At 44.0% G+C, this 13,855-nt stretch overlaps 3 protein-coding genes across 3 annotated transcripts in view; 2 read left to right on the top strand and 1 right to left on the bottom strand.

Moving 5' to 3' along the window:
- Positions 1–13,855, top strand: part of LOC6542676 — a 73,837-nt gene that overhangs the window by 12,922 nt on the left and 47,060 nt on the right. The gene's annotated exons all lie outside the window — the stretch shown is intronic.
- LOC6541549 overlaps positions 1–13,855 on the bottom strand; it is a 31,172-nt gene that overhangs the window by 1,270 nt on the left and 16,047 nt on the right. The window contains exons 8-12 of the mRNA XM_001969364.3: positions 13,199–13,335; positions 9,378–9,522; positions 6,171–6,430; positions 3,499–3,639; positions 2,369–2,507 (exon numbers count right to left, since the gene is read on the bottom strand). Coding sequence (XP_001969400.2) covers positions 2,369–2,507; positions 3,499–3,639; positions 6,171–6,430; positions 9,378–9,522; positions 13,199–13,335 — 822 coding nt within the window. The remainder of the gene's footprint in view (positions 1–2,368; positions 2,508–3,498; positions 3,640–6,170; positions 6,431–9,377; positions 9,523–13,198; positions 13,336–13,855) is intronic.
- LOC6543426 lies at positions 1,706–2,131 on the top strand. The gene has a single exon (XM_001969365.3). It carries the CDS (start codon positions 1,712–1,714, stop codon positions 2,129–2,131), a length of 420 nt encoding a protein of 139 aa, XP_001969401.2. The 5' UTR covers positions 1,706–1,711.

Below are 13,855 nucleotides of genomic sequence, written 5' to 3'. Positions count from 1 at the left end.
CCTTTGGCAACCAACTGAGCAACCCACCCATCCACCCATCCACCATTCCGTCCTTTCACCCATCCACCCATCCACCCATCCATCCATCCATCCATCCAGCCATCCAGCCATCCATCCTTCCATTCGTCCATCCCACCATCCAACCACCCTTTCTCAATGGGCGACCATTTCCGTTTTTAATCTTTTGCCTTGATTTGCTCGCTCTTCGCTTCGTTTTCGTTTTCATTTCATGTTTTCTGTGTTTTTTCAATTGCCTCGTGCTCCATTCAAATGGGGTTAATTGAGTTTTAGTGGCCAGGACTCACTTTAAACTGATTACAAGCTGCCGCCAGAGGGCGTGGTGGTGGTGATGTTCGTAGGCTTTGCAAGTTTGTTTTGCATGCCACTCGGCTATTTGGTGGCTGTCTCTCGAAATATTTGGAGCATGTCAGTTTGCCAGCCACTCGAGTTTCTTGGCCCAAGACCACCCACCACCAGCCAACCACCACGAACCAGGTTCCACCAACCTCCCACATTTTTTTCCCCGCCTGGAAACGAATTAATGTAGAAGTTGATTTGTGGCAATCGACGCTTGGCTGGCTTTTGAATGCTGCTTGCCGGCGAGTTTTAATTGAGGCGCTCGTCTGCCTCTTAAGCAGGAAATTAAGAAAGTTTCTCCCACCCAAGTTCTATGATTATGGATCTAGGCGAGTGAAAGACAGATTAAGTGTCATTAGCGAATTCAGCAAGGTGATGGGACATGCAGATCTGGTTAAGTATGATTTTCCCGCTGAAAAAGGCAACACACTGAACGAAACTCAATGGCAAGGTCTTAAGTTCATGCTACAAAATGAAGATATTGCCCAGTGGGTATAGTTTCATCTAGTGCATAAAAACCGAAAGGAGCTTATTTTCGTCTTGCAACAGGTTCATCTGGCTTAACTATAAATCTTACATGATTTTCAACTACTCAGTTGTGGCCCTGCTGCTCCGTTTTTTCCTTGCAGCTGCCCCAAGTGACCCCTTCTTTTGCCTTCCCATTCTGGGCTCCCTTGATTTATGATCTTCCCAACTTGGTTTATTGTCGCATCTTTTGGCCGGCACTTTTTCCCGGTCGCCGTGCATTTTCTTGTCCGCCTCGCAGGGCTTATCAACTAATGATTGAGGTCAGTTGGCCAACGTCTGCTCTCTGCCCATCCGCCAAATAATTGCCGGCAATTAAGCTTAAATGCTGGTTGCCCTTCCTTTCCTTGGGTCTATGAGAAATGCAATTTGAAGGGACTTCCCGGCCCCGAAATTTGGCAAAACTTGAATCGATCGAAAACTAGATTATTAAAGTACATTCGTAAAGGCAGCTCTTAGTTTCGGCAGCAATAAACACAACAGATGTGCTTGACAGTTTAATTTCAAAAATCGATTGATGCCATGCAAACAGATTATGGTAGCAACTGTGCAAATATATGGTAATATATGGTATTATATCACTACAGCAAATGCCCATTCATCCATTCTTGAACAGAACCTGTCAAATATTTTGTTTGATCCGAATGTTAGGTCCAATCTTAGGCACAATGCGTAATCAAACAGTGAAAGAGTGCGAAAACTGGCTACAACATATAGCACACTTGTGTACACTTGCGAATTGGAATCAAGCGGTGGCGGAGTTGCTATAAAAGCGATGAATCTGCCAGGGAAAGATTATCATTCGCCATCTGCAGCAACTACCAGCAACATGAGGACATCACTACTTATCGTGGGCTCCCTCTTGGTGACCATCTTCCTGGCTCATCTTCCAGTTGGGCTAGCCGTCTCCTGTGCCACAGATGCAACCGATCCGACTTGCACCGATTGTACACTTCCTGCGAATGCGGATGCACCCGATTGTGTCACAGTCGCTCCGGTGACTGCGGCCCCCCCAGCTGACGCAGAATCGAGCACAATTGCCGGTGGCGCCGCAGAAAGCACCACCGCCGCCACTGCAGGCACCGATACGACCACCGCCGCATCTGGAAGCACTGGAGGCACTGGAAAAGGTGGCAAGAGGCGAGTCAAGAGGGTCTACAAGCGGAAGGTGAAACACCCGAAGAGGATCATTAAGAGGAGGACCAACCGTCGCAGGAACAAGAGCAGCAAAACCTCCAAATTCTTCTAAACACTCGACTATGATCGCTCTAGGATGAGAACCACCATGACACGGCACTGCTACCCTGTACTCCTAACCAACTTTAGTTTAAGTATTCAATTCAATTTCAAATTGGGCCCGTAATAAATTATTATTTTAAGGAAAGTCAAAACTAAAATTGTTGTTCTGCCACTCTCAAGAATAGATACATATATATTCTGTACAATTATATCAAGATGATATACATAGATATAGTACATTGCTCACCTCACCAGCCGCATTGCTCGAGTAGCTCATCCGCTTGACCTTCCTGAACGTGGCATCGTTCTCGGCCTGGGCCAGAGCCCTTTCCAGGGCATTGTCCATCTGGGCATCCCGCTCGTCCAGGCCGTGGTAGTGGGCGCCCCTGGGAATGGGGAAGGGGCGGGGCAAACAAGTGTTCATTTTGTGCAACAATGCCACGAACTTTGAATGACGCGTCGGAGCGGAAATGGATCCGCCCGTTGTGGACCAAAACATTTATGGCTTTTTGTTAGTTTCGTGTAAACAAATGGTGCTGGCATTTTGTGCTAAATTAAAAAGCTCACAGCCGTGTGTTAATTTGTTGCATGAATTTGCATTGTTCAATTTTTTCCCAACGCATTTTCAGGTATCAACTTGTTTACTTTAGACTCATTTAAAGCGAATGCTCGTTTTCAATCCGCCCAATGGTCAATCGAAATTAGAGCTGTTTGCGTGTACAAACATGTAAATCGATTCAGTTGCTTTTAATTAATTTACAAGCATACCAGCATAAAAGCTGAAAAAGCATTCAAATTGTATGGGCGTTTGAAGCAGATTTTCAGAATACGTGTATTCAGCTACTTGGGTAGCTTCCAACATTCAGCTGCATTTTTCCTTCCATATTTTATAGCCATTTGTTTCTTTTTCGCATTTGCGTTTGCCTAAGACCGCCATAAATACGCGCCAATGATTTCAATTATGCGATAAATATTTCACGGAATGTGCAGCATATATTTATTTATGGACTAGGCGGCGTGGGCGCAACATTCGCACTCTGACGACATAAATACCTTCATTATTTACCTTTTCAGATTGCGTTCAAGCATTTTGGCCAGACAAATGTTGGGAGTAAATTGACTTGCCCCCAGGACATGTTTTCATGAGGATGAGTATGAGTGTGAGTATGAGTGTGAGTATGAGTGTGAGTGTGAGTATGAGTATGAGTCTGCGTGTGGGAATGAGTATAGGTTTGAGTTGGCACACACGGCCGGGCGCAATTATTCAACAAAAACGGAATTGTAAAGGATATGCGAAATATGAGAATTGGTTCAGGGTCGGCCGGTCCCAAAAGAGCTCTTTTCCCCATCTGAATGTGTGTCCGCCCCGCGACTCACCCGCTGAACTTGTCCATGCCCCTGACGGTGCCCATCCCTCCATGTCCTCCAGGACCTCCGGCCACCGAGCTGCGGCTGCGAGGATGCCGCATTGTTGAGCGATTCGTTTTGCGAACGGTGCGAAGATCTGTTTCCCAAAATCTGCGTGTAGGAGGAAATTTATTTTAAAATCGACGTACATTTTGTTGCGTGCATAGAAGAATACAGTGGATAATGATTCAGCTTAATTAATTCGTATATTAAAGGGGAAAATTTGTTTAAAAGTTAATGTTGCTGTTTGCACAGATAAATCCATTGGAAAGTGTCCTACTCATTCATTTAAAGGCAACTAATACATAATACAAAGCAACCTACATAGAACCTTTGGAAAAAATATAGAAATTCCATGTTCTTAAGATAATGCTCGTCTGATAACAAAGTATAATATTAAGCTTCAAAAATGACGTGCTCTCTTCTAATTAAGTTTTATAGTTTCCCACTTCCCCAATAAAATTGCACTGTAAAAGAGCTGTAAAACTGTGTCTTGAATGATTGGCGATGCAGGATTTTTTGTTGCCAAAGTTTTAGTTTAATTTTACTCAGCCCCTATCGGGAAACTTTTTCTATTATAGGAAATAACCTTCGGGCTTCCGGCAGCAACTGTCCCCATTTATGTTGGCATAGGAGTTGCTCTCTCGTCGGACAGAGGACCCATAAAAATCATTTTGAACTGGCGGAGACAAGAAATTCGCAACCATAAACCGCTGTCAAAAGAAAACCGCAGCAATGAAAACAAAACCAATTCGCCAGAGTCGAGCAAACTGGATGGTTCCCGGGTATACGAGTAACAACAAATAAATATGAAATCATGCACTTTATGCGTAATGCAACAGCCTGCGGAAAGAGCCCGGCCCTGGGAATCCCTTTTTCTCATTTTTGCTTTTGTTTTTGGTCCTGCTGCCCATGCTTTTCCCATTTCCAGAACCAGGACTCTCGGCTAACAGTGGAGCCGAGTGAGTCTAACAAATGGCATCGTATTCGGATTGCAGGATAGCCGTTTCTTCTAGTGGCCGGCTTATATAGAAATCCGATTCCAGTGGCTTTGTTTTGGGTGAGCCAATATGGTCAATATTCGGCTGGCTGTTGTGCAGGATACAGATCAAAACGATGGTATCCTCTGCGAAGGGTATGCACAAAGTACACACAATTCCTAAAAGCTACACAAACAAGTCAAACAAATGGGCAAACGAGCGTGAGCGTGCTTAAATAAACGTTGGAACAGTCACAGGACATTCATACATATGTATGTGCACTATAATAATAAAAAGGATGTCGCAAGCGGCAGCAGCGAAATAAAATTGTAGCACACTTTCGCGGGCCGTTTCGTTTATGCGGACCGAGTGTGTATGTGTGCGTGTATGAATATGTATGCTGTGTTGTTGACGAAAGCCTAGTCCTCGCTTAAAGCAATTTAATGCGTCACTTTGGGGAAATTAAAGACACATGTCTGGGGCAGACTGAGACGCAGACTTGGAGCGTAGATCCCCATTTGTCAGCCGAGCTGGCGAGGGGGCATTTGTTTTCATTTAGATTGCCACTCGGCCACTTCGACACGCGACGGGGACGGAATAGAATCGCGAAATCAGTTAGTTAATTACGCGATATATCATGTTTTAAGCTAGTCACTTGTGCAGACAGCCTGTTAAAAGTTAGTAAAGTAAGTAAATAACAAATTGCTGGGCCTAAAAACTCAAAATTCCAATTCAAAGTCGGGTGGAAATGCTTTTCCCAAAATTACAACTTCAGAATCGCAAAGGATTCAGCTCCTTCATTGATTTAAATGTCCAGGATGTGGCAAGTGTTGAGCAATATGGGTTAATTTCCCCCAAACAAGTTGGTCCTACGTGTTTACTCACTGTTTGTACGGAGCAATCTAAGATGGGCTTAATACACAAAGCAGACAAGATCTGATTTATTAACCCATCGTAGATTCAGTCAACGGCAATGTTGACATACTATATACTATAATTCGCATGCTAATAGATGTGCATTTTAAATGGGTATTAACTGGGCTGCTCTTGCAGAACAATCGGGCAACACATTTTGTTGGCCATTGTGATTTTGTCTCTGTCTCTGTTGTCGTTATTAATTACACTTACTAATGGGCAACTGACCAAGCGCACATTACGGAAATGATAAGCTCAAAAGCACTTGCTCCGTCGTCATTAAACACACTCCAGCGCATCTCGCTGTGCACATTTTTAATTTGCTGCTATTCATACATAATATGTTTTCCAGGGTGGACCTTGTTTTTTAGTTTTGAGCCGCACTTGTTGGGCAGTTTGGATATGTTGATCATTTGAGATATCTTCTTAACAATTTATACAACTTTATTATTCCCACAAAAACAAGAAATACACAAACCAAGATTAAATATTATTATAACTCCGATTCAATTCAATTCTTACACAGAATCAATGTATTATTTTAAATCGTTTTAAATCATTATTTTCTTCGAAAGCTCATAATACCAACCGATTATTACATATAAATTTCAGTACGCTGCAGTGCCTCATTAAAAATATTTATTACAGTCTCAGCAAGGCCCACCCTAGACTTTTCCCAGAAAAACATCGACTACATGTCGCCATCGACTAAAATACGCCTGCAAAGTGGCAGAATTGTCTACTCACCGCTTTAAGTCCGGACTGGCGGTATATGGCGCCGAGACCTCCTTAATTTTCAATACGATTATGGCCGTGATAAATATGCAAATGACATTCACGATGGTCAGGCAGGCGGACACGATGCCATTGATCAGGAACTCGGTGGGCAGATAGTTGGTGTAGAGGAAGGGGTATGCGCTAGTCGAGTTCATCGCCTCGTTCTTCAAGTGCGGAATCCGCTTCTCCGGGTAGATGAGCCAAATGCAGGCCAGTGACCAGAAGAGACCCTGCAACACAGGCGCAAAAAGAGCAAGAGCATGGGTAGCTGTGACTTTGAAGTTCCACTCCCATGGTCATGTGTGCGGTTCGGTTCGAGGTCATAAGGTCGCCGCGTGCCCAGTTCCGGTTAGATGGCACTCCCGTTGGCATACCAAGCAGAGGCTGCCGGCCTTGAATTGCCATAACTTTGCGGCATGTGTGGGCGCCACACTATCGCCCCCACCACCCACCACCCACTCGTAGATAGAACTCCATTGTCGCATTTTCAGTTCGTTCTCCTCTTCGTATTTTTTGCGATTTCGCTCTGTATCCTTCTCTGTGCTATTATAAATTATAATGACTCAGCACATTGCTCAGCAAGTCCGGAAGTGCGTGCCATTTCTATATAAACCCACGTACTATTGGGGCCACAATGGCGACCGATAAGATCGACTCATCATTGTACCACCCCAAAAAAATAAACTTATAAGCTCAGGCTTTATCGTTATCTCCTATCGCCTGTTAAATGTGTGTATTATAGGGATAATACTATTCATAAAGGTATGCAGTAAAACTGAAGTTAAGCTTTCATAATGGAACAATTCAAGAGATAATACACCGATGTAGCCCAAATTTTACAGATATCATTTCTTATTTAGCAATTACAGTTCGTGAAATTTACATCATTATGCTGCTAGTAACTCAGCCGCCGCTGTGAAATCCACAAATCTGCTGGAGTGTGTTTGTTTTTCCATTTGTGTGCGGGCTCATGACTTTTCTTTTGCCCGACTTACTTTCTATTTTCGCTATTATTCGAATTTACGACTGTTTCTGGGTAAATTATTGCGTGCTCGGATTCGAAAGTAAAGGCGTTGCAGACCGCTTTATGGCATTGGAGTTCATGTACATGCCACATAAATAAGGTCGCTGGCAATTTAATAAGCCAAAATTAAGAGTTGCAATTATTGCGCCGCTGCGCTGCAGTTTACTTTCCCAGCTGCAATGTTCACGGCACCTCGGGATGTGAAATGCGAGCAGTTGGCGAGCTCTGGAAATTACTCATACGCTCTGTTGGCCGCGACACTGCCTTAGGGCCAGACAGCAGGCAATTAATTGTAACACGCTCCTTGCTGCTGGAGTAAAAAAGGGGAAGAGAGCTGAGAAAACATGGACAAAGGTTGCTCCTTCGGCCTCAGTGCGTGCCACTGATTTATTCAGCTCATACTCGCATGCACGAGTATGGAGCACTTTTCGCAGGATAACGCGAAGTTGGAGCGACACTGGCACACATGCTCGACCGCAGCTCGGCCGGCATGATTAAGCGATTTCAGCGCCATTGTTTTGGCCGCTTAAAGTTGGGGCAATGTGGGGGGTGTTGGTGGAATGCCCCTTCCCGGCGTCCATAATTCGCTCTTTGCATCATTTTGTCATGGTTGTGGAACACGCCTCCCGGCGGCGCCTTTGTCCCACTGTCACCATTGATAAATGCCATCCAGCCGGGCTGTTTGTCTGCCAGTTTGTGTGGCACTTGGCCTGCCGGTTCCTGTGCTTTTTCCTAGTTTTCGCATGCACTTCCCATCTGCGAGGAGCCGACAACTCGGCCTCGCACTTGCTTTATAATTTTACGCAACATCCGCCAGCAGCTTGGGGATTCTGATTCAGATTCGCATTCGCAATTTGCACTTGAAAATTGGGTCGAAATTTATGCACTCGTTGTGGCTGCGCCGCACCAAGTGGTAAAACAGCTGAGAACCATCTTTATACCCGGGCTGCGACTGCTCTGCCTGTTGGCCTGTTGGCCTGTTGGACAGATTTATGGGCGAAAGTTTTTGGGCAATGCACTTCAGATTAATCAGCAAATTGTATTTCGGCCTAATTTATGGTGAAACTCACTCGAAGGACCCAAAAGTATTAGCCGAGCCGAAAAACTTCTAGCCCCGTTTTGCATTTTGGTCTTTAAGTGCGTTACATCGCCTCGGATACTTGGCCACTTCGAAGTTTCGACCATGTTTGCGGCAGCTCAAGCATATATACAAGTCTTTATATATCAATTTGGCCTTAGGCGATGATCATCGATGGTAGAAAATTCGAGTGGAGTCAAAATATAAACGGAGCATAATATAAATGGGAATTTCGCAATTTTCCATGCGACTGACCGAAGTGTATATATATTCGATTGGAATTCTAGAAGCCTGTTCTATTCGCATTTTGAGGAATGCTTTTGGGCCTCTGCATGGCCATAAATATTGCTGGCAAAGTCATTTCCGGCACCTGCTCACTCATGATGAAACATCCATTGCGCAATCGTTGCCAGAATCGAGGCTTTTGTTAATAGCATGCTAATGGGAGGAAAATTGCCATGGAGAAGCCGCTTTCAAGGCCAAGGAAAATCACTTATTAAATGGGCTTCTACGTAGATATATGCGCCATATATGTTATGTACCATTGTGAGTAAATATGAGTCTGTGTACTCACAAACGATGAATACTGTTTCCTTGCTGGAGGTAACGGATTATCAATTAAGGTAAATCGAAATGTGCACTTAATAAATTTTATGTTTTGGTTAAGAGAGGTTTTGTCTGGAGAATCAATTTCGTAATTAAACAAACAAGCTGTACTTTTCTACAGTCATTGGTACACAACTTACCCAAATAGAATGTCAATTGGCTTAATTAAGGTACCGACTATTTATTCGAGTTTAAGTTTCATTGTAAAGCTGTAACTTTCAAGCCTTACAAAAATGTTTCGTATTACGTGAAATTACTTTAGACTGTGAACTTTAAGGACAATTATGTATAATTAATACTCGTATCTTATAATTAGATTGGTTAATTTTGGCCTATTTTGAAAACGCTTTGTTCTAGTGACCCGCCCCTTCCATAATTCCCATTTTTAGCCCTCCAAGATGACTTATTTTCGGTCCTCCAGATATTTGATTTAATTTAAGATAATTTTCAGCCCACGGGGGGTACTTACACAATTGACGACGGGCGGCAGCAGGGAGGCGGATATGGCGACCCCGATCAGCGGACCGGCGGAACCCTGGAGCAAGGCCACTGCCACGCCAGTGCCAGATGTTAGTGCCCACAAGACGCCCATCCAAAGGGCGCGCACGTTGCCCCTGCGGATCGGGAAGGGGAGAAATTATTGGGAAATCAACTGTGAAATGGTCATCGAAACAGTGGGAACGAAATGTAAAAATGTAAAAATGTAAAAATTAATTAAAAACACAACAGCCGGCGGATGACAAATGCCCGCCCAGCAGCTAAATGCCACAGCCGTTGAAAAAGGCGCCAAATTAAGTCACATCAAGATGGATGTTTGGCCAGCCAGGAGACCGAAACTGTGGCAGACACTGCTTATCTGCCGCTTGGTGTCAGGGTCAGCAGGTGGGCCAATGCTTCACTTCGCGTAAGCCAGGTGATGGCATTTTTTTTCTTTCATTTTTTTCAGTTATTTTTTTTTACCTTGGAAGCATCCCAGCCCTCAGCTGCCTACCATTTCGCGGAGATTTTTTGACACTCGCGCAAGTTTGTCAAGTGTCAGCGGCTTTGTTATCGCTTCCGCCAAACCGGCCTGGTCGCCCATGGCATTTACGAGTCAGGAGTTAGAGTCATTTAATGGTGAGAAATGTTGGCAAACTTTTCACCGCGCCTGGCCCTTATACCCTTCTTTGGGGTATTACAAATTGCTCCGATAAGTTCACTCCACCCCCAGCGTGGCTTTGAGTCCCTGATTAGACATAATTCCTAACTTCGCCGTACTGGGTGAGCTCAAACTAAGCGCGAGCCTACGAAAAGTGGTTTTAGTGCTAGCACTTTGCATCTGAATTAATCACTCATACGCAGTGTTGGGCTGACAATGTTGATTTTCCATGCTTTCATTTATTTAACTTTGTTTGGCTGGAAAACACTGCTCACAAGCTCTGTTGGATAACCAAGCATAAATAAATCTGTTATCTTCATTGTTTAAGTGCCTAAGCACTGACTTTATAATGCATAGCGCTCGACCTAAGTATACGAAAATATTTATTAAAATGTAATTAATAACAAGGTCCACTCTAGTGAGGGTGCAAGGGTATTCAAGACTTGGCTATGCCAAGTTGCGTAACTCTCTCGTTTTTGATTCATTCGCCTCATTTGTGACCCGGCCTTGTGCCTATATGAAAACCCGGGATTTTTACCTGGGACCAACTTTTCACTGATTAATGGCGCTTTTACTTTGCTTTCGTGGGTTTTTGCCGACGAAAGTGTGAGTATTATTTATGAACGCCGCAGTTTGAGTTATACAAGTATTTAACTTTTATGCATAAAACAACTTTATTATACGTCGGCAATTTACGCTCAATTATAGCCGCCAACATTAGGCGAGTCGTATACATAAATTTGTTGCAGCAAATTGTTTATGGTGGAAATTCGTAGATTGAAAACAATGCAAATGAGGCCAAAACAGCATCTAGATTGGCATGATGTGGGTCGCAGCGGGACAGATTCTAGCGCTGGATAAAAAATCGTTTAAACCCCTTCGGCTTCTGCCACTTTCCGTTCATATCAAGGGAAAATGGAAAACGCCCAGAACAGACGCTCTGCTTTTAATTGCGATTTATTTAACTAAGCTGACCATGGGAATTCGGTTTGCTCTGCATTCAAAATGTAATAATCAACAGAGCTCGTTGGCAGCCGTAAAATGTGTGCAAATTCCCCGTTCTCCGCGTAGAGCAGTAATAAAATATATTTAGCTACTGCAAACTAGACAAACTCCATCCACCTTGTGTATACGCTTGCATCCTCCCACGACGACATTTGCACTGATTATTTTCGCCGGCTTGCATGTGGCATCTGCCGACTGTTGCAGCTATGTGGGCGTGTTGGCACGCCCCCGCAGTAAAGTGGCATAAATTTAATTTGGCTCGGTGCGGTTATTTATGGTGAATAGAGTGGGCCAAATGTGTGGGCAGTTGGCTGTCTAGTTAAAATAGCATTACCCTGTGTGGATTGGTGTATCAATTTTAATGTAATTAAGGCTTTCATCATGGTTTCATTGAAACGCCAGCTTATCGCGGTGAGCATTTCCGTGCTTATTTAGTAATAAAACAACAAGTTAACTAAATATTAAATTCATTAAGCCCAATGAGATGCACATGTTCGTATGCAAGGTGGAGGTCCCTAAGTACTTTCTACTTATGTGGGCGCATCACTTGGCTATCACGAATCCAATGGACCGAATGACAAGGCCGTATTTTCACGCGCCACGTGACACAATTATTGAGGCCAGTGAGCGATGACAACGGGGCGGATGAAATTCTGGGATGACCATTGGAAATCCACGTTGATTGCATGACCGACCGGTGAGGTGGCACACGCAATCTGGAGAAATTCATTATGTGTGCCTATTATTATGATAGAGATGGAAATGGAAATGAAGATGGAGATGGCGATGGCGATGGCGATGGAGTGCCGTCTGGCCAGAGCCATTCGACTGGCCTTGGCCAACAATAAAGCACCACAATGTACCCAAGGCACTTAATTATAGAGATATGCCGAGATATATACTCGTACATACGTGTATGTATAAAGTATATTTAGATGTCAGGCCAGAAGAACCGAGCATCTTGCCACCGCACCAGCCGAACAGCTCGCATTGTGTATTATTATTTTAACAATTTATTTTGTGCAATTAACACAATTGCCGACACACATTCATTTCACGCAACTTCCGGCAAATTCTGTGGCTGAGCTTAATTTATTGTGCTGCTATTTCAGCCGCCAGGGGGCGTGTGTGTTGTGTCCTCCAAGCCCATTGTGGACTAAACCCAAGCCCAAGCCCAAACCCATGCCAATGCTGGAGGAGATTTACACAGACGGCGCGTGGCGACTTAAAGATTTCTTTGGCAAAAAACGATGCCGTAATAAATGTGTGCCCATATATATAGACTCAAGTGGCTGGGAAATGGCGGGGTGTTTTTTCTGGGGGAGTGGTAGAGCATCCTAGAAAGCCTTGCAGGCGCTCTAATGAGCACACGCCTCACATTTCTGCGGGCCCTGGATTATTTGAATTATTTGCAAGTAATTTGTTACATTCGCACTCATAGATTCGGCTGCCGACTTACTGTGAAGCAAGTGGCTGTGCGAGACACTGGTTAATTAACATACTTAATGGATTTTGGATTTTCGACAAACTCCTAATTCACTTTCGAAAGTCGAGGGCTTTGAGAGTGCCCCACTTCATGACTCTGCGAAATGAATGACTTGTGATGTAATGCTGCCTAATTACATATCGTTAAGCGTTATTGATTTTAGCGTCTGTCTGTTCCTGCATCTATCAAAGATCTAAAGAGTTACTCACATTGCAATCAGATGGCAGTTTTTGTGATAGGCACATTAAAGGATATAGATTTCCAGGGTAAAGTCCTGTTGGAGTGTCACTTGCATACCTTCTGCTCTGCTATTCCTTTGATGAATTTGAATAAACAGACAGCAATCGTTCAGTCTAGATTTCTGACTCACTGGAATGTTTTTGGATTCACAGAATTATGGCAAACGCAAATCGAAAATATGTCTTAATTAAATTCTACATCGAAATTGGAAATTTTAACGATTTCGTACACCGCAACTGCTGCAATGTCGTTCATATTTGATTACAATCAATATGTGGAATATAGGGGAAATAATTTATGGTTTCTGGCGGTCCAGCTATTTGATTCGGACGTGCGGCATTTTGCGCAATCTAAGCCAATTGTTCGGCCGGATTGACGTTGATTTGGGCCCCGATTTGTGGGGCTACTCAAATGGCCTTACCTGCCGCGCATCTCCTCCGTGGGCCAGTCGGAGTTCTGGCCCCAGGGCATCTCGGTGGTGCCCAGGATCAGGCCGAAGATGAAGCCAAACAGCAGGGAGATAAACATGCCCAATCCAAGGCAAAGGAAGCCAACTCTCTGGAAATATACAAAATGGAAAATGGAAAACGGAAAATGGAAAATGGAAAATGGCAATAGAAAACGCAGAGCCGAAATTAGGGGCGAGACAGCGAGTTAAATGCCAAAGGACCCCAGCCAACGACACTTTAAGCGATAATGCTGCATACTTTGAAGCGCCAAGCAACTGCGAGTAGATTCGTGACATGTTAACCCAAATTTGCAGCCACACAACTGCAAACTGTTGTTGGCAGCTGCACACACAAAAGAAAAACGCTCTAATGTCAACCACATGATGTCGTCTTGCTACTCCAAGCCGGGTGGTTTTGTGGGTGGTGTCTTTTCCTCATTTCCCCTCATTTTACGAGTCGAACACAACTGCGGCACATATAAAGTAACTTGTCTTGAGGCTTAAAGCACACGGCTAACAAGTTGCAAGAATGCTGAAAATATGTGCGTGTATGCGGGATGAAAGTTCGCACTTTCCAGTAGTAAATGCTCTTTAAAAAGTTTGCTTAACAATTTAAGTGGGGTGCGAAAA

Source organism: Drosophila erecta, unplaced genomic scaffold (genome assembly GCF_003286155.1).
Source record: "Drosophila erecta strain 14021-0224.00,06,07 unplaced genomic scaffold, DereRS2 tig00000055-arrow-pilon, whole genome shotgun sequence".
In the NCBI taxonomy this organism is placed as follows: domain Eukaryota; kingdom Metazoa; phylum Arthropoda; class Insecta; order Diptera; family Drosophilidae; genus Drosophila; species Drosophila erecta.
This window is presented reverse-complemented; position numbering and strand designations above follow the sequence as displayed.

Excerpts from the sequence above, each read along its gene's own strand:
- LOC6543426 (XM_001969365.3), top strand. The coding sequence starts at position 1,712 with ATGAGGACATCACTACTTATCGTGGGCTCCCTCTTGGTGACCATCTTC.